The sequence below is a fragment of the Phlebotomus papatasi genome, chromosome 2 (genome assembly GCF_024763615.1).
Source record: "Phlebotomus papatasi isolate M1 chromosome 2, Ppap_2.1, whole genome shotgun sequence".
NCBI classification, from domain to species: Eukaryota; Metazoa; Arthropoda; class Insecta; order Diptera; family Psychodidae; genus Phlebotomus; species Phlebotomus papatasi.
This window is the reverse complement of record NC_077223.1, coordinates 65,229,691-65,257,406: the sequence shown is the minus strand read 5'-3', so window position 1 is coordinate 65,257,406 and position 27,716 is coordinate 65,229,691. Positions and strand designations below refer to the sequence as shown.

The window sequence follows — 27,716 nt, the reverse complement described above, 5'->3', positions numbered from 1 at the left end:
ACCCTATCATAATGTAATTCAGCTTTGCAATTGATTGGTAGACATATATTATATCATAGTTCAATTTCATTTAGAAATTAGAGAAGAAGCCATATTTTGAAAGTGCCCCAATTCGAAGGTGCCCCACTTCCCCCTAACAACCCTATTCAAAAAAGCTAATCATTGAACTTTTCGTTAAATTGATTATCTTTACATTGTCTTATATAATTCACATTATATTGCATTATAGGACGAAAAGACTTTTAGGCTTCGTACACACTCTGGCTTCGAACACTTCAAATTTTTCTCATATTCCTGTAATAAATCTGACCTATATGGCAATATATATTAATAGCCAGTCTTAAGTCACACATTTCCTTAAAAAATAGGTCAGGTTCATTAAAGGATTTTAGGAAAAATATGAAGTGTTCGAAGCCAGAATGTTGACGAATCCTGCCTGTAAGCTTTCACCTATTATTTCAAAAATAGTTTTTAATTGTCTGTAAACTAAGATACTCTAAAATTAGTTTAATCTTGTTGAAATCGGTTGAGAAATACGTTCCTTGTGTTCCTAAAACTCAATAAAGCGTCAGAAGGAATGATTTGATATCAATCATTGCCGTATAAATCATTTTATATTCAAAAACAAAAAAAAGACAAATAAAAATAACTTAAAGTATTTTCGAAATATCCAAAAAAATGTGATCTGTGCAAGAATGGAGTGGGTCTCTGAATATTCGAAGGTATTCGGCTAAACTTAGCCGTTTGATCACTAACTCTTGCACCGGCCAGATTATAAAAGTCTGTTAATATCCCAATAGTACAATGGTTTTAAAATAAAATATTTACTACATTAACAGCATACATAAAAAGTAATAAGAAACGCCAAAAATTGCACAGTTATTTTTTTTCTATTTAACTGAGTGCTCGCTATTACATTGAACCTAAATACTGGAGTCAAAATGATATCTGACACGGAAATTATTAGAATTTTCGGTCAATTAAGAAGAAAGTTATCGGTTTAGTAGATTTCAAACTATTATATTATACTCCCTCCGTTCCGAAATAAGTCGTACGTTTGGGAAAAAATCTTGTTCCGAAATAAGTCATACGTTTGGGAAAAATTGGAATTAAGGGAAAGTTTGTTGGTAAATGTTTTATGTATCAACAATTATCTCTTGTAAAGAACTATTGCTAATGTCCAGTACTAAAATTGGGGTCCAGTCTTGATGGTATGTTGAGGAACGAATGTCTTAAAAATGTCTTATTTTTGGCGTTTTATTTTCAATCTAAAATAGGTGCAGAATGGTGAGAGATACAGACTTGGGACCTTCGGGGGACCCCCCCATAAGTTGACCCTGGGACCATTAATATGTTCTTTATTTTGCCCCCACTCCTTCCCTTCCCCTTCAAAATCATGTTTTTTTGGGATTGCTCGAAAACACGTCGTGCGATTTTTTTTCTTCAATTCAGAATATGTTTTAGAGAAACATATAAAGTGTCCCAGGGTCAACTTATGGGGGGTCCTCTGAAGGTCCCAAGTCCCTATCTCTCACCATTTTGTATCCAGATATTCGAACACATAAAAAAGGATATTCTTTTTATTGCTCATTCTGCAAAATTTGAGCAATAAAAAATGTCATATCGGTAATAACTGTTGAGTTCTACTTGTGCATACTGAAAATTTAGAACAAATTCTATCCTGTAATGTTAATCACAGTCCATTTTTTAGTAATTAACTATCTACCGGAGCTCTTTGAAAAAAACGCCAAAAATGGACAACTTCAACATATCGATTCCTCAACTTACCATCGTGATAGGATCCCCATATTATCCCTGGACATGGAGGATAGTTCATACACAAGATATTTGCAAATAACAAAAACATTCTCTGAAACTATTCCTTAATCCCTAATTTTTCCCCAAACGTACGACTTATTTCGGAACGGAGGGAGTATTATTATTATATTTATATTGATCAATTAAATACTTAAAAAAATAGTAAAAATATTTTTGCTTAGAGAGCGGGACTAAAACCAAATTCAAATCACAGTAGGGAGGGTTTAGGATAGGTTTAACTATGAACTGGAAATTGGACTTTGAGGTCGTTTTATGTAAAAATGGTAAACTGGAATAAAACTTAGTATATGTCGTCAGTTATACGAGTTTCGGCTCAGCCATATGGCTTTAATTTTATAATTTCTTATCTATCAAGATTTGGCAATTTTTGACTTAGTAGAAGAAGACTTAGAAGCAAAAGATCTTAGTAGATTCTGAAGAATCATTTTAAATCACTACTAGTCTGAAAATCGCATTACAGTTCGGATTAGAGTTAATAAAATAGGAAAAATTATTAAGAATCTAATTCAATCTTTTCAGTGAGTATTTGAAATTGTCGTTGAACTAATTGTTAGGAAAAGCCTGTTAGAATGTATGCGATCTGGCTTCGAATACTTCATATTATTCCCTTATTCCTTTAATAAAACAAACAAATTTTTTTGTCATGAAATGCGGGATTTAAGACTATCTTTTAAAAAATATTGCCATAGGTTAGGTTCGTTAAAAGAATATTGCAAAAATATGCAGTGTTCGAAGCCAGAGTGTATGTGAAGCCTGACAGTCCCCCTACTTTACTGTAACCATTAAATAATTGGTAAATTATTATTATCTTACTTTCATCGATAACCTTATTGATTTTTTAGACTTTGATGAATGTAAAACATCCCAAAGGTTTCAATTTGATATTTTTTAATAATTGCAGAACTCAAACGAGAAGCGTTTCGAATATGGTAACATGAGGCTTTAGGTATTGCTTTAGTAACATAAATGTTATCCATTCCTTTCAGAGCATTTTCATAAATTATTCCACCCAAGCAGTAGTAATGGTGCTATTCCAATGAAAAAGTGATCATGTTTTTTTAGCACATTACTGTTCTCAAGTACTAAGAAAGACCACGTCTGTTCCCATACGTCATTTCAAGGAAAATAATGAGTAGAGAATTATTAATGCTGCTCGCCGACTTTTCACCACTGAGAATTCACGGAAAATCTCATGGAAAACCTGCGAAAATCCGCGGTTGAGGCTAAAGTTGCCAACTCCCGGACAGCCAACTGCATCACGCCACCAAGTTGACATGACAGCTTACTCCACACTGACTGAATGTCAGATGACATTGTGATCGGGTGAAAACTTGCTCGGAGGGAATATTCGAATTCGGATTTCGGTTGAACTTTTCTTTTGTGTCGGTTCCTGTCATGACTATTTCGTGATTTTGAAACACGACGAGGATTGGGGAAAATATGAAGTTTTTGTGTAGAGAGAAGAACCTTACATCTTGTCAATCATGATAAAGAAAATGTAGAAAATACTATGAAAGTGAAAACATTAAATTAATCTTGTCGATTTCCCAACCGAAATCCGAATTTGAATATTCCCGCCGAGCAAGCTTTCACCCCCGATCACAATGCCATCTAACATTAATTGAAATAACATGTGGGAACAGTCATGATCTTTTTAGTACTTGAGAACAGTAATGTGCTAAAAAACATGCTCATTTTTTCATTGGAATATCACCATAAAATAGCATGAAAACAAGTACACAAAAAAATTGAAATTGTTCTACTTATTATATTATTTATAAACAAAGCTTGTGCTTGTACTAATTGACTACCCTCCTACAAAAAAGTAAGGGAACAAATTACGTAGAGAGTTTTAAATACTCATCTGTGTATCATTTAATTTAGTGTATACACTGAGAAAAAATGGGGTGCGATTAACTTGTTTTCCTCGTAACTTTAACACTTTTTAGGTGTAAAAATATATCAACATTTTTTAATGTTAATTTTACACTTTTTTCAGTGTAAAATTAATATGAAAAAGGGTAACTTTAACTCATAATACGCCTAAAAAGCATGATATTTACACCGATTTCGGATCAATAATGCAGGGTAAAATTAACATTTCCGGAATGTTATTTTAACTTTTTCGGATTTCTCTCAGTGTAAGGGTACAGTTTAAATTCAATATTTTATTATTATTTATGTCTTTTAATTGCAATTGTATTTTCTTGGTTTTACGTAGCTAAAATGCTGTCCATTCACATATAATAAGGTTTATAATCCTGTAAAAATATTTGAAGGTCATTTCACTCTTTTATTGGCTAGTACCTGAAATCTGTCAAATTTCCAAAAACAATAAAAAACGCTGATACGATTAATATTTAACTAAATACAGATTATTGGTTCTGTTGAAAAATTAAAATGGAAATAATCCGCAATGCAGGATTATATAATAAAAGAATATAAAAGTAGTTTATTGAAACTCCTGGTAAATAACATTTTATATTTTGGGGATTTAAATAAAATTTTGCTCTATTAACTACCCCTTGCATTTGTCACCGTGACCTATATTTTGGGATGCCAGAACTAACCCAAATTACTTTGTCCAAAAAGAGGGAGGCATCGTAGTGGAACTTTTGTGCTCTATTGTGATATTCTCTCTCTGCATTTATGAATGCTCACGGAAATATTATGTCAGATGAATTTATTTTCATATTATGGTGGCTTTTATTGTTTTTCAACAAATTTTTATGAAAAAGCCACAATTTGGAAAAAAAACCTATTTTATTCTCAATGAAAAAATCACCAAATATTACGAGAAAAGCAAGAAAAGGATTAAATTAAATTGTAGTGTTCCTTTCGCAGTTTTGGCCTTAATAAAGCAGATCACAATGGAAAAATTTTACGATTTCCTTTTTTGCGAAATTCTGGGGATTTTACACCTTTTGGTCACATGTTTTGATCATTAAAATCCTGTCACATAGAGTCCTTTTTTTATGGGCAAGAATAAAGGGGGAAGAATATCTCCAGAGCCGTAAAAGAGAAGATGAAAGTTTCATGGCGCATTACGACATAATAATAGGATTATGTTTGGGAGGACAATCTTAGGTATAAAAATGATGGTGTCTCATTGATTAGGCCAGTGGAGTGGATAAGAAAAGGAAGGCCAGGAAGGCCTTAAGTATGACACCATAATATTAATTTTTTGTTCATTTTCTCCCCTATTTGTCCTTATTTTTTTCACATTGTCATCTTCAATATTAATCTTCTTATAAGTACACCACAATAAGGACTCTGTCGTAGAATATGAATACAGATAAAAATATATAACTGCCTCAATTCTGAGACCGAGACAAGTATTGTGGTGAAGAAAACTCAAGACAAGGCCTTAATAATTATTGTGAACGATACTTAAGATATTCTTTTCAATGTGAAATTATTCAAAGATCTGTGATTTATACTTAAATACCAGGAAATAAAAAACGGTGTCTTTAGGGGAGCTTGGGGCAAAATGTGACAAAACTTTTTCATGAGGTCTCAACATAATACTTGAGAGATTTGTTACTTTTGTGGAATTTGGGGCACCACCAAACTGGTACCAAACACTGCGACTTTTTAATCGGATATTCCACTTCAGAGGACAATAGAAATTTATAAGCATTATAGAGATGCTTTTCCACTGAAAAATACCTAAAGGTTTTGTATCTATGAAAACATATTAAAATTCCACTAATTTGACAAAATATTTTAAAATAAAGAATTTCTCAAAAAATGTGTATAGGGGAAACTGGGGCACCACCAAATACGGGGTAGCGCCAAACACTAATTTTTATTTCAAAACTTCTTGGACTATCTCGACCATTTTTTCAGTGGACAAACATGCCTGTAAATCCTATAAATTTCTATAAGTCTTGTCCTCTGATGTCGAATATCTGATTAAAAAATCGCAGTGTTTGGTTGGTGCTACCCCGTGTTTGGTGGTGCCCCTGTTTCCTCTACTCAACATTCTTTCTAACTTAGAAAACCATAACACCCCACTATGTAATTCTATCCGGGTCTAATTCTGCCCTGGTCTTCCCTACCCTAAATGTTGGAAAATAAACTAGTCAAAATTGATATCTCCTGTAAGGAAAATCTTACGCATCCTCTGTATCCTTATGCCGAAAATAGACACAGGCTGATCCTGGAGAATACTCAGCTCGAAAAATTTGGCGGTAAAGGATCAGCCCAAACTATCATACATTGAGGATTTAGGATTAAGGATTAGCGTTTTCAGTATAAATTTCTATCAAATGTGCACACCTTGATTGTTGAAAAACTTCTTAAGTGCAATATCAATGGATTTTTCGTAAAGTAAGAAGCATTCTGACCTTCCTATTACCCTAATCTTAATGCATTTTAAGATTTTGCGACATTGCGTACCATCACTCTCCATGTTTTTTCATACAATTGACATTTCGAAAAGCATCCAAAAACCCCCAAAGTGAAGCTTTCTATTTTCAACACTGGCGCTGATGTCGCCTAATCCTCGTTTCACTAGACTTCATGAATTTAGAAGATCAGCCTGATCCTCCAAATTTTGGGCTGATCCCTGAGTGTATTGACACCAATCCTCATTTTTCGAGCTGATCCTTGAGCCGATCCCTGTGTCTATTTTGGGCTTTACGTATCCTTATCCTCCGTATTCTTTGCCCAAATCCCCTCAAAATGTATATCACATTTTAGAATTTTCCCTAAACATTTAGTCCTGGTTTTCTTATTTCGCATAAGGGAAGGTGGGGCTATTTTGAAATGGATCTACATTAAAACGCAATTTCTCGGCATATTTTCAAAGGAAACTGGGCTTCAGCATATTGTGATTTAGATGAACACAATAATTGTGGATCTAAATTAAAACATGGATAGGTCCAGCTTCTTTTAGAAATATGCGAAAAAATATCGTTTTCCATGGACATCTCCCTAGGAGGAAATGTTACATCTTTGAATTGAGACATTTTTGAAAAAAATTGTTTTTCTCCTATTTATAAATGGAACTGAACCTTACCACTACATTGTGATAAGGCTCAGTTCCAATTGAAAATAAGAGAAAAAGCCTTTTTCAAAGCTGCTCTGATCCAAGGGTGCCTCACTTCCCCCTAATCATTCATAAATAGCTTGAAAAACGTTGCCTTTATTAACGCATGATGTACAAGTGAATAATTTATTTTTAGTAGAAAATAATTTTTAACGAATGGAGTCTTAACAATATGAAACAGTCTTTATAGATATATTCATAAGACTTACTTTTTCTTCCTTCGATTCTGAGATCCTTGGAGATATCCAGCTCGGGTTCCCCCATGGCACAGACCACTACTCTGTCCGGAACCTATGTTGAAGAGTATGTCTTGTACTTTGGTCAAAAGACTCGTAATATTGGTGGTTGAATTGATACGAGACGATGACTATTGCACTGAAATGTGATTGTAATCACCGCACAAGACACCAGAAATTCAATTTATTCTTGTGGTAACGCTCTAGAAAGATAGAGCTCTCTATGAGTAAAAAGTGTTTGGATAAATTAGGAAGAACACACACTTTGTTGTTAATAATAAAAGAAATGTATCTTGTCTGATCACAGAGGCTATTTTCTTTGGTTTTTATTACTGATCTCTGATGAACAATCTTAGATCTTTTCTATTTTTTTTTTGGTGAATATCTTACAATTAAGCACGCTCCATGGAATTATTTTGTGTCTGTAATATTTATTTGGATTTCACGTGGAGAAGAAAAACCGTTGTACAACAATCTCTTGAAACTTTCACGTTTTTTTTCTCGGATTTATCTGTCTGCCCAGAATCCTGTAGTCACATTAAAAGTTCTATTCTTCTCACGAAATTCTCATGGATCAATATTCTATTATTTCTTGTTTAAAAACATTTAAAAACATTTTAAACCACAAAATCACATTAAATAAAAAAATATAGGAAAAATATCCTTGACTGGATGTGCACTTGAATAAGAAACTGTCTTAACCACTTTACGGGTAATACGTAGTCCTTAGGATTATCAATTCAGCACCCTCGGAACACAATAACAATGCACTTGATGCGATGTCGATGAATTTTGAACCTCAACTAAAATCACAAATTCCAAGAGATTCTCTCCCCATTGCAGCACCTTTCCATATGGTAGAACACCTTCAAAGAGGTAAAAATAGTGGTTTAAACTTTTACCAATGAGGAAGACACGGCAAGATGAAGATCGGTACGTGCAGTACTTAGACACAATAAAGTGGATATTGGCTTAGGGAAGTTGTAATGTAGAGATTCAAACTCAAAATATAACTAAGTGTTGCGTGTGGTTATTTCTTTTTTCTTTTTTTTTCTATAAACTTTGTGAAAATATATAATAAAAAAAAAGAAAGAAGATATTGCAGAATTGCCCTAAAGAAGATATATGAGCAGAAGTAAGAGGTATATACATGATCTTGGAGAGAGAGGTGAAAAGAAGCTCATCTTTTTGTTCCTAATTAGAAGATATGGGAGTGTAGAAGAGGTGGCATTAAAAGAAGTGAGAAAGATAATACGAAATAAAGAATTGAGCAGATTGTTTTTAATGTAATTTTTCTGCTCTGTAGCATTTTTGGCACACTGAACGGTGTGATATGCAATTAAAAATGCTACCTTATGATATGATTATTTTGTCTGCTCATCGCACTCAGGTATTTGCTAAGAGCCAATTGCCCATCTTCCTCCTCATGTGATGCAAAACCCCATATGGACTCGCATCTTGCTGCAACGGGCTTATCTTGGCGATATGCACCTCAATTGCAAAGGTGTGGAGATGAAAAGATGCAGTTACTAATGGAAAAAAATCACTGAACGATCATATATGTTCATAGTTTTAATTCAACTAATTGGACTGTGCAATTATTAATTCACATATCAATACATTAGTATTGAACAATTTATGCATCCCAATCTAACAGGTTTATGTTCACTGCACTGAATCCATGTACATAATCTCTGCGTGAATTAATTTCCTAAGTCCAGCCAGAGTCACTGGGCAGACCGGTGAGAAGAGATAGAGTGAGATCTTCTTCAGTGTAATACACAGATGCTGTGAAGAATGCAAATATGTGTATTACTTGGAGAAATTTTGAATAACAATTAGTGCTAAATGAGAGCTTTACTTTTTTTGTGGAAAAGGCTAAAATTTAGAAACATATGGGATCTCGCCTAGGACCTGTTATTAAGCGTGAGTAGAAAAAAAATTATTGTACGGTAATGTAGTTGTTCAAAGTCGGTAACAAGTATACGGACAAAAAGTTTAAGCAGCTCGAAGTCGTTTTTATATAAACTTCAGATTCTCAATTTTAACAAAAAAAAGGTTGAAATGCTTGATTCTTGATTTAGATGCTATGCCTCAAAAGTACTTTCACATCATTAACGTTTACCGGTTCGCAACCGAATTAAACTGATTCATAAATCAGTCAAAAATACTCCAAAATAGCTTAAATTAATAGTATAGATTTTCGGGCAAAATTGCTTATCAGTTATGAACCAGTTAATAACCGTTCAGACTTGTCAGGAATTCCAAGTCCTTTCCAACAAGCTCAAATACGATAACATTTAGTTGAGAAATACACTCACAACACCGTTCGACCGACACGTCGGCTGTTTGGACTAGGGACCACTACACTGTATCCCCAACTCTCTAATCCTTCATTGATATACTGATACCCCCATTTTCTTATTTGTTCGGTCATATATCTTTTAACTCGAACGCAGCCAAAATGATATACGCCAAAATCCCGAAAGAACCAAAATGCCGAGAGAGCCAAAATCCCGAAAGCTAAAATCCCAAATGTTCAAAATCCTGAATGGAGTGAAATTATATGGAACATTAGCGGAAACTGGGCTACCACCAAACATGGCGTAGCACCAAACACTAATTTTTATTTCTTAACTACTTGGACTATCTCAACCATTTCTTCAGTAGACAAGCATCTTTATAGTGCCTATAAATTCCAGTAGGTCTTGTCCTTAGAAGTCAAATATCTGATTAAAAACTCGCAGTGTTTGGTGCTACCCCGTGTTTGGTGGTGCCCCAGTTTCCCCTATGTGTAGAATAATTTCCCAAGACACAGAAAATTTCTCTTTGCCTCCAGCAAGCGCGAGTGCAATCGTTGGGAGTATACTTTTAAGAATTCGGAATTTTGGCTTTCGGGTTTTTATCTATTTGGGATTTTGGCTTTCGGGATACTGGCCTATTAGGGATTTTGGCGTTCGAGATTTCGGCTTTTAAGATTTTGACTTTCGGGATTTTGACCGGGAGCCTTAGTACTATATTCTTGGCAAGATTAAAGACCTGTCCCCACTCGAGACTAACGGCTTTCCAGGGTCGTCCTCATCTTTGGGAATTTTATTATCAGCCACCAGAATCTACTGTGAAATACTTGCTTTATGACATTTACCTCACTCTCTCTATCGCTAATAAATCTCATAAATACGCAGATTCCGAAATAATCAGAAAGCTTGATACACTAATTTATTCGATATCGATATGACTACTGTCAAACATTCAAGCAATTCAATGGGGCTTTTATCTGTCATTTTGACCTCTAATCATCCAGATAACAGAGAATTAATTGTATCCACAAATCTATTACCAGAATTGCATTTCATAAATATTTATACTTCATATTGATACATTTACTACTTGCTTATTCAATATCACGAACGAGCAAGTATTAAATTTTGAGCTTCGTCTGTAAAGCGTAGCTTATAATTAATAATCCCCCACGTCTCCTAGCACTAATAAACCTCAATCAATTATTCTAACGGTTTTTCAAAGTTGAAGGTTATGTGTACATTTATTTACATATATTTTTAACATAGTAAGAGTGAGTGAAATCTAGAGTAAACTGGTGTAGTAGTAAACACGGGTAGCTGTAAACACTGACTTTTATGTATGCACTACTTGGACTTATGCCAACTACTTATTCAAGGAACAGGGATCCTTGGACTCTATAAATTTGTATAGGTCTCGTTCTCTGAAATCTAATATCTAATTAAAAACATCGCGATGTTCACAACTACCCCGTGTTTACTACTGCCCCAGTTTCCTCTATATCTAGTCATCTCTCTCACTTTTATTGGCAAGTTCGAAAAATTGTTTACAAAACAAAAATAATTGGGCATACGGCGTTATATGTCCTTGTATCGTGCAAATCTCAACCAATAAACATGAAATTTAATTTAATTGATAGACCTTCGAATTGATATTCATCCTGATTAAAAAAGCATCTACGAATTTCAAAACATACTGACTTTGCCACACCACGGAATTATTTAGAATTGACTTTCTGGTATACTTACGGGGGATTTGAACCCAATACACTTGAGTTGTAGAGCTTGCGCTTTATTATGTGTATGATCTCCCTCTTCAGTAGTGTTCCAGCTTCCAATTAAAAATAATCCCAATGTTTCGGTAGAACGATTTTTTCTTAGTGCACTTACACAGTGTATTAGGAATTCATATAATTGTGTTGAATTGATTGAAGCTGAAGATGGATGCAAGACGTGATGAGTGAAAACTCGGGTGAATTACCAATAATGTCTTAATTAATCAATATTGGGCGGATGAATGGGCAAAATTCCAATGTGAAAATTGCTTACTCTCACCACAAGGGAAACCATTATCATGATTTACATCTGCTGGTAAATGATGAATGGAGAAAATGTTTTAACATGAGTTTTTCACTTGTATGAAGCTGTGAGAGTTCACTGAAGAACCCTCCAAGCAATTCACAAACGACTATATAGTATTTATACAAGTATCCAAAAGTATTTTGCTTAAGAACATAAATTGCATGTTTTGTTTATTAAGCTGAGATTCTTCACAATTTCTTTGCATTATACGGCTGTAATAAATTATTTAAATGAAATTAGACTATTAAAACGTGCAATAAGAAATTTATATTACTCAATATTATAAAGCGGATTTCAGAAAACTTAAAATATGTAGGTGTATATTTTTTAAATACGGTAGAAAATTTTTCAAAAGGCAAAGAAGTACTTCTTAGAAATGAAAGCACTTTATAGGCAATCAAATATGTATGAATGTTATTTAGGTATACATATTTATTTCATTTAAAGCGTAGTTGAAGTAGTATTTTATTTTCTCCTGTGTCTGAGAACTTAAGAAGGAGACTTAAGAGTCTTTTTTATTGACAAAGTCCTGAAGGAAAATTAAATACCACGATTGCTGTGAGTTTTTGCAAAAATACATATTATATTCGCTTCGATTAAAATTACTTTAAATAGGGGAAAGTGATCAAGCTTCGTAATGACTAAATTTTCCTATGTTTTTTTTTAATAAATGTGACTCATCACACCCACATATCAAAAAATCAGATGTTAAACTAAATATTCCTAGCTTTAAAGACTTTTAGTACAGAATGTCCTTCCGGTGAGCGTCGGTTTTTTATTTAAATCCTAAAATTAAACACACCACAGCTTTCAACACCTATCGTGTCTTTCTCAGTGGTTTTCAGTTGGTCTTTTTTTCGGATTTCAGTCAAGTTTTTGATCATATCTTTACACATCAATTTTGGAAAATTAGTAAGAAGCACAGTAACAATTCTTTTCTTACTTCTGTTCAACAAACGGCTTTCTGAAAGCTGTTTTCTTTTTGAAGATGTTATACTCTTGAAAATAAAGAAAGGAAAAGCTAGTGGGAGATAAAGAACTGTAATTCAGTTAGCGTCCACAGCCGTCTTATCGGTGGTGACCACCAACATGTGTAGCTAAACAGTGGAAAAATTAATGATGAATTTATTCAATCTTTTTTCTTACACATTTATTTTATTTAGTACAAAAATATTAGATTGCATTTTTAGTTAAATTTAATGACTAATAATTTTCTATTTAACTTTTTATTATTGTGGAAAAAAATATAATATAAATTTTTACCTGTGACTGTTTTTAGTACAGATCTGTTCTAAAATTTTTAAAACTTTAATGTTTATTCATTGATGATTAATTTTATGCGTGTTGTATAGAATTAATGAAAATGCTTTTTAATTAAAATAATGTTTTTTGCTGCTATATTAAATATTGCATAGTAATTTTTTGGGATATTGAGTTGAATGTGTCATTATATAAAATTTCTGATAAAATGAAGATGATATGTTTTTATTTAGTAATGTACATTGTACTTACGGGAAATTTAAGTGTAATATTCATTATTATTAAATGCAATTAACAAGTAATTTCTGTGAGGAAAAATCAATAACGGAATTTGTTCGTGATACAGGAACATAATTTCCAGATGAAACTTTTGCAAAATGAGGGAGAGAAAGATGGGAGAGAAAAGCAAAAGAAATGGCAATAAAAAGGCGTCTCGATGGGTCTTAAGAAGAAGAAAAAAAAAGGTATATTATATACCTAATATAGTAAGAAAAAAAAATCTCGCAAATTATAGTTAGATGCATGGTTTGATTAATAGATCGGTTAAGAGGTTTGTAGGATTGTATTGCATTTTTGCACACTTTAGTGCTGCGCTCGAGTTGCACATTTCATGTTGGTGAGATTTTAATAAATTAATTTATAAAGTCAAGAGTTGTACTTGCAAAACGGGCATATAGTACGTGCATTTCACGAAGTAGTTGCATTCATATTTACCCGAGAATGCACCAAAATTAAATTGACTGTCGCTGAGAATGCTTGCAAGAGGATATACCATTAAATACCACTTAAAATTTATGAGAGACTATTTCTGGATATTAAATGTTCTTTAATTTTCGCATGAGCAATTTTTCTCTGTCACTGCAAGCCAAGTCTTCTTCCAGCCTAGAAGAACTTGCCCAAGTGCCAAGGATCTGACAATGCATCAAAATTGGTAGCAATAAAGATGTCTCTCATTGATTTTGGACCAATTCCAAGACACCACGACCTTTTAACCTATTTTCCTCCTGAACAATATGAAGGACTAATCCTGTAGAAAAACCAATTTTCCTACATATATTTATGAAGAATTTAATGAAAAACCGGAAAAATGCCTGAAAGTGCCAAAATACCGGTCTGGGTCATAAAGGTATCAATTTATGCATTGTGTTTACTCTATAAATAATTAATTTTACTGTGAATATGGAAGAAGATGAAATTCTTTATGACTAGAATATGAGATGGTAGATAAAATGAGAATTTTTATAACATCCAATTCCCCTTACCGGAATTAACACCGGATGGAATTTCCCTCAGCAATTAATGTTTGAGACTGATTATATTGATTTTACGAGACCGAGAATACATAGGCATGTCATAACGTGAACCTAATGATAAACAATGCCAGAACTTAGTATATGAGTTTATGAACTCCCAAAGGTCATATGTCTCTGTGTAAGGGTAATGAAAATTAATAAAATTACGAATGTGATATTTACAAGAGCAACCCCTTCTGTCAACTTTTCCCAAGAGAATTGACATCACAGAACTTTGCATACGACCCAGAAATATATATACAAAATAACCTATATTAAGCTTATTTTGCTGAAATTTGTAGACTAAAGGCTTTTAAATTTAGTGTTATGTTCTACATTGGACAATTTCTAGTAGTTTTGGCACCAGCTGCAACTTAATACACTTTCAATATTTATTTGGAGTTTGTCAAAAGCAATTTTCAATAAAGTATTGAGATAATTTTATATAGATTCAATAAGAATAATTTATAAAGCTCACTAAATAAAATTGTTCAGATGAAAACATTTAATTTATATTGGATTCTCAAGTTTTCGTCGAAACTGTTCGTTTAATAAATTTTAAATGGTTTTGTGAGAAGTGAAAATCCCTGAGAAAAAATAGATCGTACTTTTAATAAAATACATTGTTCTTTGCGGAAATCAGTTGCAATGTGCGTTTTGTGCTGAGCAGACGTGTCATTTGACCCTCCGTGAATATTCAAAGTTTTTCTTGGTGAAAGTTGTGATTTTATCCCAAAAAAGGGAATAATAACTTGAGAAATAGACTCATATTACAGATTAGTGAAAAAAGTTAGTGATTTGACCACTAAAATTAGTGAAATTTCCACAAAAAGTGATTCATCAGTGAAAAGACACTAAAAACCCATCATGGCGTACTCTGGACAGAGTAAGAGTATTGGTGAGCGTGATACTCGTCCAAACATGTTCGCACCGTTTGCAGAGGTGGAGGGGAAGACGATTCCCAACACAGACTACGATACATCATTCCCTGTTATACGAAAGGGGAAACGTCAACGTGTCGAGCGACACAACGACTTCTTGCTGAAATTCACCAACACGGACGAAAATTCCCGACGATACCTCGAGGCTTCATGTGTGAGTGAGGACCAGAAATTTTGCAGTATTTCGGTTTTCAAAGTAAAGAAAGTGATCAAAAGTATGTGTGGATCAGTTGAGAGGTTCCAACCACTGAAAAATGGGAATGTATTGGTGGTAACAAAGAACATCGCCCAGGCCCAGACTCTGATGAAGTTGGACAAAATTGGTGACAAAAAAGTGAAGTTTGATTTTCACCCAACTCTCAACAAAAGCAAAGGGGTAATTGCATGTTTTGATTTTACCCATCTGACGGATGAAGAATTGAAAACAGAGCTTGCTGCTTATAACGTCTGTGATGTTAAACGCGTCCAGAAAAGAGAGGAAAAGAATGGAAGGACCATCATGCGAGACACAGGGACTTTCATACTAACGTTTAATTCACCAGTACTCCCAGCATCAATTGATGCGTACTATACAATTCTAAAAGTGAGAATCTTCGTGAGGAATCCTGTACGTTGTAAAGGATGTCAAAGATGGGGTCATTTCGAGGACCAATGCAAAACTAAAAGGAAGATTTGTGAAAATTGTGGCCTCCAGACACACGATGGGGCTTGTTCTCGTCCACTGACTTGCCCCAATTGTTTTGGAGGTCATCCAGCGTGGAATCGACAATGCCCAGCATTCAAGAAAGAATTCGCAGTCCTGGAAATCAAAGCAAAGAACAATATTTCTTACTTTGAAGCAAAAAAGAAATATAACGAGATGCAGAAGGACGAAATTTCCTTTGCCAGAGCCTTGTTGACTCCAGCTAACAGGGCTGAAAGACGTCGAGATCTTGCTCCTACCCACATTCAGGAGCATCAAAGTGTGAATCCTTTTGCAAACAGCAAGGACAATGGAGTTGTTTTCCGTTTCACGGGACAAGCAGATAGAGGACCACCTCTTCTACCTCAACCGCCAGATGCTCAACAACAGAAGGAACCAGAAGCAGCAAATACATCCCAGATCCAGAAGGAGCAGATGTGGGATGATGAAGTCGAAATGGACAATGCATATCATTTGGATGCCTCCGCCTCAGTGGAGTGCTCCGGTATTGGAAAGGACAGTTTGACAAACACAGGAAGGTTGATCAAGGATGCATGTGAGGTGATTAATGAAGCAGATAAATAATTTTCCAATTTATATTAACAATTAACTATGGCTATAATTCAATATAATATAAACGGTCTTAGTAATAATTTTTCAGATTTACAATTAATTGCAAAAGACAGTACAAACTTAGTAATTTGTGTACAAGAGACACATTTAACGTCTAACAAAAATATTTCTTTGAGAAATTTTAAAATGATCTCAAACAAAGATATCATTAATTCTTCCAATGGTGGCTGTGCTATATTTATTCGTGAAGGAATTAAATATTCAGAACTGAACATTAGAAACTCTTTAGATGCTGTGGCAATTAAAACTTCAATATTAGGTAATTTGACAATTTGCTCAATTTATTTAAGGCCAAATGAAAATATTAATATAAGTGATCTTAATGATTTATTAACAAATCTACCAAAACCATTTTTATTAGTTGGTGATTTTAACGCGCATAACAGAATATGGGGATCAGTAGATACCAATACTAGAGGTCGTACTATTGAAAACTACATCAATAACAATAACATTGCTTTATTAAATACTGGTTCTAACACTTATTTACATCCTGGGCATAAAACTTACTCAGCAATAGACTTATCTTTGTGTAGCTCAGAAATTTTTCCAAGAATGTTATGGAAAGTTTTAGAGACCCATTTCAATAGCGATCATTTTCCTATTAGGATTGAATTACCAGATAATCTTCCTGATCTGATGAGAAGAACCCGATGGAAAGAAAATTCAGCTGATTGGTCTAAATTTTCTTTATCGGTATCCAGAAATCTAGTCAATCTTGATAATGTTGAGATAAATGAAGCAGTAAATTCTTTTACTTCTGTAATTCAAGACGCGGCTAAAATATCTATACCTAAGACTAAAGCAATCCCAAAAAATAAGACCGTCCCGTGGTGGAATGAGGAAATAGATGCATTGAGAAAAGAGTGTACACGAGCTCAAAAAAAATTTAAACGAATGTCAACTGAAGAAAATTTTGCAGAATATAAACGTTTGAAAAACAAATATAAAAACTTAATTGAAAAATCTAAAAAGGAAACTTGGAACGACTATGTAGAATCTATTGACCACCATACATCTGTCAAAGATATGTTTCATAAAGTAAAGAAAATTTCGGGGGATTTTAAGACTCAAACGATATATCAATTAGAACATAACTCCACTTTAGTTTCAGATCCAAGCCTAATCTGTCAAAGTCTAGCGGATCAATTTTGTAAGAACTCTGATGACAATTTTGACAATCCAAATTTTGCAGAACGTAAACTGTTCCTGGAATCAAATCCTTTGCCTCATCCAACAAATGAAGAGAGCCCTGAGGATTTGAACTCATTATTTACTATTGAAGAATTAGAAGCAGTTCTTAGTAATTCTAAAGGTAAATCACCAGGTCCAGACGAGATAACATATAGCATGCTAAAAAACTTAGACGACTATTCCAAATTTAAATTGCTACAACTTTTTAATCGAATTTTCCAAGAAAAGATATTCCCTGATGAGTGGAGAAAGGCTCATATAATCCCTATTCAAAAGCCGAATAAAGATCCTAGTAAACCTGAAAATTACAGACCTATATCTTTAACAAACTGTTTAAGTAAAATTTTAGAAAAAATGGTTGTTAAAAGATTAGTCTGGTGGATAGAAAAGAATGATCTTTTATCAGAAAAACAATCGGGTTTTCGAAATAACAGGTCAACTACAGATAATTTAGTTTACTTGCAACAATTCATAAGCCTAAATTTGCAGTCAAAAAATCATGTTTCGGCTATTTGTTTCGATATAAAAAAGGCATACGAAAAAACCTGGAGGATAGTAACGTTACATCAGCTTGCCAAATGGAACTTGAAAGGTGAAATGTTTGAATTCATTAAGAATTTCCTATCATTCCGCCTTTTTAGTGTCCTTTATGGACACCAAGCTTCAGATTGGTGTGAACAAAAAAATGGCATGGTTACTGGATCAGTATTAAGTGTCCCTTTATTTTTAATTTCCGTTCATGGTCTGACGCAGGTTCTTGACAATTGTCCAAATGTTGATTTTATGATGTATGCAGATGATTTAGTAATTTTTAGTGCTGATAAAAATGAAAATAATGTTAAGTCAAACTTGCAAAATGCAATTTCAGAAATCCAACTTTGGGCAAATGACAATGGTATTATGTTTTCTGTTGAAAAAACTTGTGCCATTAATTTCTGTCCAAAAAGAAACTGCCAAGAACCTTCATTTAATCTTTATCAGGAGCCCATAGCAAATGTAATAGAAACAAAAATTTTAGGAGTTACATTTGATTCAAAAATGTCATTTAAACCACATCTTGAAAATCTGAAAGTTAAAGCTAGTAATGTTTTAAAATTAATTAAAGCTTTAAGTAATACTCGATGGGGATCAAGAGAAAAACAGTTACTCAAAATAGTAGAGTCTTTATTACTGAGCAGATTAGATTATGGCTCCCAAGCTTACGGTCAGGCTAAAGAGAATATTTTGAAAATAATTAACCCTTCGTATAATACGGCAATAAGACTTTCACTTGGAGCCTTCAAATCATCTCCAATTCCAAGTCTTCTCGCAGCCTCTGGTTTCTCCTCATTACAAGATAGGAGGAACTTAAATTCAGTCTCATATTTTAACAAACAGAAAAATAATTTTAGAAATCCAAATCGCGAATTTCTGCAAAATACTTCTCTTTACGATAAGTTTCCTGAACCGTTCGTTAGTAGTGCTCTTAGGGTATCAGCAGGCCTTAATTTAGGTAGTTTTGACAGTAAGGCAGCTATTATTCCCCAATATGCTCCTTGGAAATTTAATAAAGATTTAGTTGACATTAGTTTAAGTATAAATAAAAAAGATAACACGCATCCAATGCAATTTAAATCAGAATTTAATATAAAAATGTTGAAATACGAATCATACGAAAAAATTTTTACTGACGGCTCTAAAGGAGATTTGGGAACTGGTTACAGTGTGGTCTCTAGTGATAATGTTCTACAGTGTGTTAAAATCCCTAACTTTTGTTCAATTTTTTATGCAGAAGCAAAAGCAATTTTAGATGCTTGTACTGTTCCCTTAGAACTGGGGACAAAAAGATTAATCATTACAGACAGTTTGTCAGTACTAAAAGCAATTCTTAATATTAAAAATAATGACACTATCATTAGTGAAATAAGAGACATATTGATATTAAATAAGTCAAACATAAAACTCCTTTGGTGTCCTGGGCACTGTGGAATAAGTCTTAATGAGAAGGCCGATAAAGTAGCCAAAGATGCCACTAATAAATATTTCCCAGATAATCAGGATTGTAGTCAAAAAGATTTAAAATATTTCACAAAAGAGCAATGGAAAAAAGTACAAGATTTTAAATGGAATGAAGTATCAGAATTTGCAAATAAACTTAGAAAAGTTAAAAAAGATCCTTTTGGCTATAAATATAATGATAAACATTCTAGAAGAAATGAAACAGTCTTAAATAGGTTAAGGATAGGACATACGAATGTAACTCATAATTTCCTCATGGACAGAGAGGATCCTCCAATATGTGACGTATGTAATGTACAAATAACTGTAGATCATATTTTATCACAATGTACAAAATATTTAACACAGCGACAAGAAATAGGTCTAAGTCAAAACATAGCTGAAATTCTGTCAGAAAATATTGAATGTGAAAACAAAGTAATTAGATTTCTCAAAATGACTAATTTATATAACGATATATAAGAAAGGCTAAGCCTGTACTGTACAAACATTCTTATTTTTAAGATTTATTAATGTTAAAAAAAACCTATGTAACCCACCAATGCACATATGGCAGCTTTTGCAGCTTGGTGCATCTTTATATTTTCAATAAATCAATCAATCTTTGCGGAAATTACAGAGACCCAACTCAGTCTGAGCAACTTTTCAGGCAAGGGAACAGTATCACAAATTTAATCCCTTATTCGACGAAAACTTTTTAGTACTTCTTTTCTCTTTGTTTCGTCTTTTAGTAGAACATATTTTCTGCTGCAAAAGAATAAACTTTGTCCCATGTAATTCTAAATGATAGGAAAATAGGGAATCACCTTGGCTGAATTATGGTATACTGTTTAACAAAAATAGTACCAGTACATCCATTTTGTGTCTATTTTCTTCATACTAAATGCACAATCCTACTCAAAATTGGAAAATTTCGTAACAAATTCAATAAGTGGTTTTTTGTCTGAAAATTGATTAAATTTTCTTTCTAAGAAAATAAAATATTGAATATGCAAAACACGAGTAAGTTCCATAGAATGGAGTCTACACTTATGGACGTTATAGACAGCGTACAAAAATCTTAAGTTCTTACGTGAAACAGATTTCGAAAAATGATAAAATAATTAGTTTATGATGTAATTAACATATTTTGATTCTTCGAAATCTGTTTAATGTAATAAACTTAAGATATTTGCAAGTTGTCCATAAGTGTATAACATCCGTGTAGACTCCATCCTATAACTTCCAAACTACGATATATTTCATTTAACCTTCTTAATTGATATGTGATTCATATTTTATATTGAAAAATAATGGAGGATGTTGCAGCTTAACACATGAAATGAATGACTGTGGAAAATATAAACTTTTAGGATGTCAATAAAATATTTCATTTTAGTCAGTAAAATGCACGTAAAATTGATTACAGATGATACTAAAAATGCACTATAATATTTGAAAATTGATAATTTTCACCAATCTACTTCTCAATCTGCTGCAACCATAAATTACTGTATGGAAAATTTGCTATTTTCAAATACACAATACCAAAGAGAAACTTTCCGAATTTAGAGTGAATATAGGTCACATAAACTTTTGGCAAATGTGTCTATGTTCATTCATTTTCAACCCCTTGTCCCTAATGGGGTCGCGGAGTTAGAGCACCAAGTTTAGACCTAGACAACTGCTTATAACCACATCCAGGAAACTATTCGGAGTTGATCTCAAGGCGTTTCAAGGAAAGATCCTGAATTTGTTTCACCGACTTTGTCCCAGACTTGCCCCGAGGTCGGTTCCTCTCCATGATAATTTGCATGGCTTTTCTAGGGAATCTTTCTTCTTTCACATTCGAAATATGACCATATCATTAGAGTTGTGATTTCTCGAGAAAAAGAAGCGGCTTCTTGAGCTTTAACTCATATTATGAACGGCAACGTTGGACATTCAATCTTTACGAGAATCTTAACCCTCAGAATAATCTCGATGGATTATTTGCAATCTTAATCTTTCGTTCCTTGCTGGGATACGTATTTAGGGCTCTTATCGGAACTAAACCAGTGTCCTGTACAGTCCCCGGGGACTGACTGATCCTTCCACCACGAGACAAAAAAATAGACACGATTAATAAATAGTTCTTTCGGTCAGGTGAGGATATAGAAATGAACACAGCTTTGAAGATCAATAATTTAAGCACAGAGGTCCTCACGACCCTCACGACGCTTCTGCCAAGTTTCCTCATTACTGCAGAAACTTGACAAATCCACGATTAGCTGTTTGCGTCCATCCTACCATCACTCGTGAATAACACCCTGAGATATTCGAACATCTTCACATTTTCTAATAGGTATCCCACTTCACCAACATCCAAAGTGCATTGTTCAGTTTGTTGGGAGATCACAATTAGCTCCGACTTAACCACATTCACCTCGTTCAGCACAGACATTAACAAATCGGTCAAATGAAAGCTGAAATTTTTATTCAATATGTATCTGACGAGTTCTACGTAGTTGCAGCTCTTCCTGTGTTCGCCAGAGAATTCGTTTCTTTTCACAAAGAAAGACTTCTAATTTTTGCCAAAGCTTTCGACCCTTAGTGTGGGTCTTCCTCAGTGAGTAAATTAAAGTCGTTTTATATAAAGTCTTTCGAAGTCTTTTTGAAAAGAAACGAATGCTCTGGCGAAAGCCGGAAGAGCTGCAACTACGCTGAAATTCATTTTCAGAAGATTTTAAAAGGATCAACTCTGCAATCCCCAATACAAATCGCATTGTGCCCCCGACCGCGCTCCTTCATGTTCATGTACAAAATTAACAATGACTGTGATAAGTACACATCCCTGGTGCAGTCCCACACCTACCTGGAAACATACTCCCACAGAGTCTATGTATAATAATCTGCCTGATGGTTCCCACCGTTCCCACCAATTTCTCATCCAGTCCGTACTTATGCAGTGCATCCCATAGAGTTGTTTTCTGGGTTCATGGTCTCAAATCTATGCATTAAACTAGGGGCATGACATTTTCTATGTTTCCCATATGTTTATAGCACGCCGAAAAAACTTTTGAGTTTATTAGCTGTTTTCTGTCATTGTATAATAAATCAGCAAAAAGTACTAATACAAAATAAGAGCCAATTTAATAGCGAAGTGGCAACCGAAAACCCCAAATTGGCAGTCTACGTAGTTTTGAAGATATCTCGTGAAATGTGTACGAAAACAGGAAAAATTTTTTTTTATTATTATTATTTATTTATTATCATCTCTCTATTTCTTTTTTGACCCACCCCCCGTGCGGCCATCGCCGTCTTAGCGTTGGTTCCAACCTACTCCGGGATGAAAACGATGGAAAATCCCTTCTGAGGTTGTATATTTTGTGATCATACATATGCACGTATGTCACTGAATGCGGAGGAGGGTATGCTCACAGAGACAGAGAGAGAAATTAAGAAAAAACCTAGCCATAGAGGCTGTTTGGCTTTCTATTTGGACAGACAGACGAGCTACAAAATCTGCATAAAAGTTCACTTGATGTGGATCGGTACAGTTCGAAAACACTTTTAAACACAAGGTCACATCACACATACGTAGATTTCAGCATCCTTTCGACTTCCTCAGAGTCCGCAGCGTAGAGCCAGGACCTGACGATATCCAATGTCAGCACAGGAAAACGTGATGCCAAGTTGTTGACGATCAGGGGAGCCGAGAAGTTCACAGATCGTGCATATCCCATTGTTCTTGGCCTGGGTACTACACAGAGCTCCCTCCTTCTTCCCGAAGCTCTCACCATGACAAAGAGGTGGCCATGACCGCTCCTGTTAAAGAACATTTCAGTAACCTTAAATAGATTTATTAAATTTAAATTTACTTTAAATTTACACTAAAACTGGTCGCATTTTTCAGAGCTAATGTCACTCCCCTGCATTAAACAATCATAAGACTGGAATAGCATATTTCGAAGCTTTTTTGATAAAATCATCTTTAAGCTAAACAATTGATCCGTGGTAATTTTACCAGGTCTGGAACCGCATTGTTCTTCACTCAGTTTATACTCAACTATATGTCGGCATTTTGTCTTAAGAACTTTAGCTAGCGTATACTTCGGCGGACAAGCTCAGAAGGAAAGCTCCTCTAAAATTAATCAGTCTTTCTAATTTGCGTTTTTGAATTAGGTAAGATTTTAATAATCTTTGTATAAACATATTGTGACACTTCTAGATAACGATTTTCGATTATCGTGGCCGTTCGTTGGTCGGTCGGTGGATCCGTTGTATAACCGTTTCTGGAGAGAGAACAGAGAGAGATATCGACAAGCGGTTTTAGGCAAAGATTAAATGTCGAAGGAAATCTAGAAATTAATATGTCAGATCTACCCCAAAAATTTTTTTTTTCAATGTTTCGACCGCTATGGCATGGATCAGCCTTAAATTTTAAAATGTTAAATCTACGGCTAATGGCCTCTACACACTAGTGAAATTTATGTCCATATTGAAGCAAATTCCCTCCGTTTGTGTAGTAAAATCTCTTCAATATGGACATACATTTCTCAAGTGTAGAGGCCATAAGAGCTTTCAATTAGAAAAAAATTAAGCCCCACCTGACCCTCCTGACCCGAGTATAAGGGGTCAAACATTTAATTCTGAAATGGCCATAACTCCGGATGTAATTGTTAGATTGTGGCCATCTTCGGTCATTTGGAAAGCTATCATTATTAAGATCAGATTAATCGAAAAATCGATATTTTATCCATTTCGGATGCCGCGAACAGTTTACTCTACGTGATTCTTCACCTCTAAAATTCAACTCATAATCGAATTTACACGCATTCCATATTGCAAGCACTCTCAGGTTACCTGTGAATAATCTCAACTACCATAAGCTTATCTAGGCTTATCACTGGTTTATTTACTATGACACCAACCTGTCAGTCCTTTGGAGCTCTTTCAATCTTCCCATGTTACCTTAATGACGCGCGTAAGATAATTGACCACCTGCTATACGCATGAGTTTACCTTGTTAGAAGTTAGAACCTATTTACCTATGTTACTTCTTAATGTAATTCAATAGGTGTTTCTTTGACCCTAGATGAAAGCGTTTGAAATAAATTATGAACTGATAGAAAAGTAGCAAAAAGACAAAACGATGCTTTTCCCATGAGTTCAACTGCGTTAAATAGCTTTATTAATCCAAGCAAATAATCCAAAACTATTTCTATAGGATTATAGCATCTAAAAGTACATAGAAGCATTCTACAAGGACGCTTTTCCACTTGTTTTTAGTAGTTCTATAAACATTTCGGGGTTTATAACAGAAAACCATCCACATGTTAAACTTTTAGTGCTGTTTCTTTTGTGGTCTCACAATTGGTGTATATCACTAGAATGAACTTTGTTGAAGCTCTGACAAATTTCTTTGATAAAGTCATGAAATAGTGGATAAAGTTTTAATTAATGTCTCTGGAGGAAAAATGTTCTAGGTATAGCATTCATATGCAAGAGTGTACAATGTCAAAAGGATGTATCCTATTTGACAAAATAATATGACTGCAGTGCAGAATGTAGAATCCATTTGTGGATTCTTGTTAGAAATTAAATGAGAAAAGACTAAATGGTACGTCTCGTCTCTTATTGCAGACGTAACTGTGAAGTATATCCGTGGGCTTCCTCATGTCACTGTGCCACTGCCAAGTCGAAATGAGCGATGTCAGTTTGCGCTCAGGCCGATATCTCACAATGTCGGTGACTTCCTCACGATGCTGCACGAGGAGGATCGTGGCATCGATCGCGCGGCTGTCCTGAGCAATGAAGGCGTCCGGATATCGTCAGCGTGCTCAATAGAAAATCTTATGGATGATAGTTTCTGGTGAGTTTTACAATATTTTTATTTTTTCATTTTCATTTTTTTTCTTATTTTCAAATTAAATTAGACTTTAAGGTACTTTTGAGAGTAATTAAGCATGTAAAAAAACATAACAAAAAGTCATAAAAATCTCATGAAAAATTTATCATAAACATTATAACGTCAATCGTGAAGTGCTCATTAGTAAAGAGGGATGATATTGATTTCTCTCACCATTGATGCGTATTTATTATTAAAAAGTTTATTTCAACAAATAGCTGAACAAACTTTTTTTTTACTAGTTTCCACCGTGCTTATTTTTACTTTGCTGATTCTCTTTTAAAACACGATTCGCCAATAAAATCATGCTTTTATCTTTCGGGAGATGGAGAAAAAGCTGAGAAAAAAACTTTTCCGATAATCACTTTTATGTTATTTCATTTACCAAAAAGGCCGCACATGGGAGAAAATTAAGAAAGTTTGCAAAAAGAAAAGATTTACAGAAAAAAAAGAACAAAGATTTTGCATTAATTATGATGTTTCCATGTTCAATCGGAAGTTTTCTTTCGTGAAGCAAAGCACCAATTGACATAGCAAAAGAGACTGAAATGATGAAAAAGATAAAATGGGGGAAATGTAAAGTTTGTTTAAATCATTATTAATAAAATTTCTAGGAGCAAAAGTACAAATTATGTTTGTTGTTAATTAAACATATAATTAATTAAACTAGATTGTAAATTAATTTGTTGTCAAGTACAATAAAAATCGTCACAAATTTCATGGTAAATGAACACACCGAAAAACAGAAGCGTCAGCCTGGCATTTGGCTTTTTCGTGAGGAAAATCGTTATTAGTTAACATTAGTACACTTTTTCCATGTTTGTAACAATATGTTGTACATGTTACATGAGAGAGTTAAATCATTATGAGCATGTTTGCACTAATGCGAAGGGATAAATAAATAGTGGGTAAGGGGGTTGCAAAAGTTTATCTTTTTCATTTGTAAATTGGATTGCGTCGTGACTTCGATTTCTTTTTTTCAGGTAGAATAACAAGTGACAACAAAAAATGATGAAAAATATAAAATAATTAAATATTAGTTCTACTTTCTTAATGCGCCAAACATGTATCAAAAACTCATTTGAGAGCAGAAGAAATATTGATAAGCTTATACGGGCTTCAGACCTATGGCTTAGCTATCTGGCTTAACTCCTCTAATTCCTTATCAAGCACGATTTTTTAAGAAATTGTTGTTTAGAATTGGATATTAAGGCCAAATTATCCATCAGATTTTGAAAAATCATTGAAATTGCTTATTACTTAGATTTTTGAGACCTTCGGGAATTAGACTAAACCCTCAGTCTGAAGCCGGTCTTAGATAAGTTTATTGTAGTTGAGGTTCTTAATGTAAGCCAACTCGAACTTGGAACACCAATTTAAGAAAAGTTCGTGCTTGGATTGTGAAATATATCGAAATGAACAGACAGAAAAATGTTATTGATTAAATATAGGCTGCAATGTCTTCCATCCAAGGATGTCTCATATAAAAAAAAATCCAAAAGTTGATTTGCGAAACTCAAAAAAAGTTAGTGTTTATCAATAACAATGGGAATACTAAAAACTAAAATGGGAAATCTCTGAACGAAAAAAAAGAATGAAAGAATGAACAAGTTTTTTAGCACTTCATGTTCACAAATACTTCTACATAATCGGCTTTTCTTTGTATTGGTTTCTTTTACGACTGTTTGGTGATTTTAGAACACAGCGAGAACTGGGAAAAAAGTCGAGACAGGAAACAACATAACGAAAAGTCGATAATGCAGAAGCACTTGAGAACAGTAAGATGCAAAAAACTTGTTCATTTTTTATTGGAATAGCACTGTAAGTTATCTCTATCCATTTGTAGTTTCTATAAATTAATAGATAATTTTATTCATCACTATGCTTTGAAAGCGCGATACAATTTAGTTGTAACGAAAGATTTATATTTTATGCAGCCACCGCCGTATTTCCAAATTTCGTGGCTTTATTTATTTTTTGGGAACGGGAAAAACTAAATCTTTACGGTAACATGTATTTTCTACTAGAGCGCCTTCAGTGTTAATTTGCTGAATCTGTGGAACTTTCGTTCAAACCGTAATTTCCGAATTTGGCAGACTTAATAAGGCAGATATAATTGGGACCTGATCACCTAAAACAAGCATGTGGCAAGTTAATTTTTTTATATGGAGCTATTTGAAGCCAATTTCCTAAATTTATCTCGGACTCAGCTCACAGTGATCCAGGGAAAAAATGTATTTAAACAAAATTTTAGTATATTTATTTCTAATACGGAAAAACTCACTTTTTTAGATATTTAGCATAGCGGCCGCGAGTGCAAAAAAAAATCCCATGTAG

At 33.9% G+C, this 27,716-nt stretch overlaps 1 protein-coding gene across 1 annotated transcript in view; it reads left to right on the top strand.

Moving 5' to 3' along the window:
• The window catches only part of LOC129803897 (calcium uniporter protein, mitochondrial), a 178,787-nt gene that overhangs the window by 87,991 nt on the left and 63,080 nt on the right, over positions 1–27,716 (top strand). Inside the window, exon 3 of the mRNA XM_055850773.1 lies at positions 25,115–25,343. Coding sequence (XP_055706748.1) covers positions 25,115–25,343 — 229 coding nt within the window. The remainder of the gene's footprint in view (positions 1–25,114; positions 25,344–27,716) is intronic.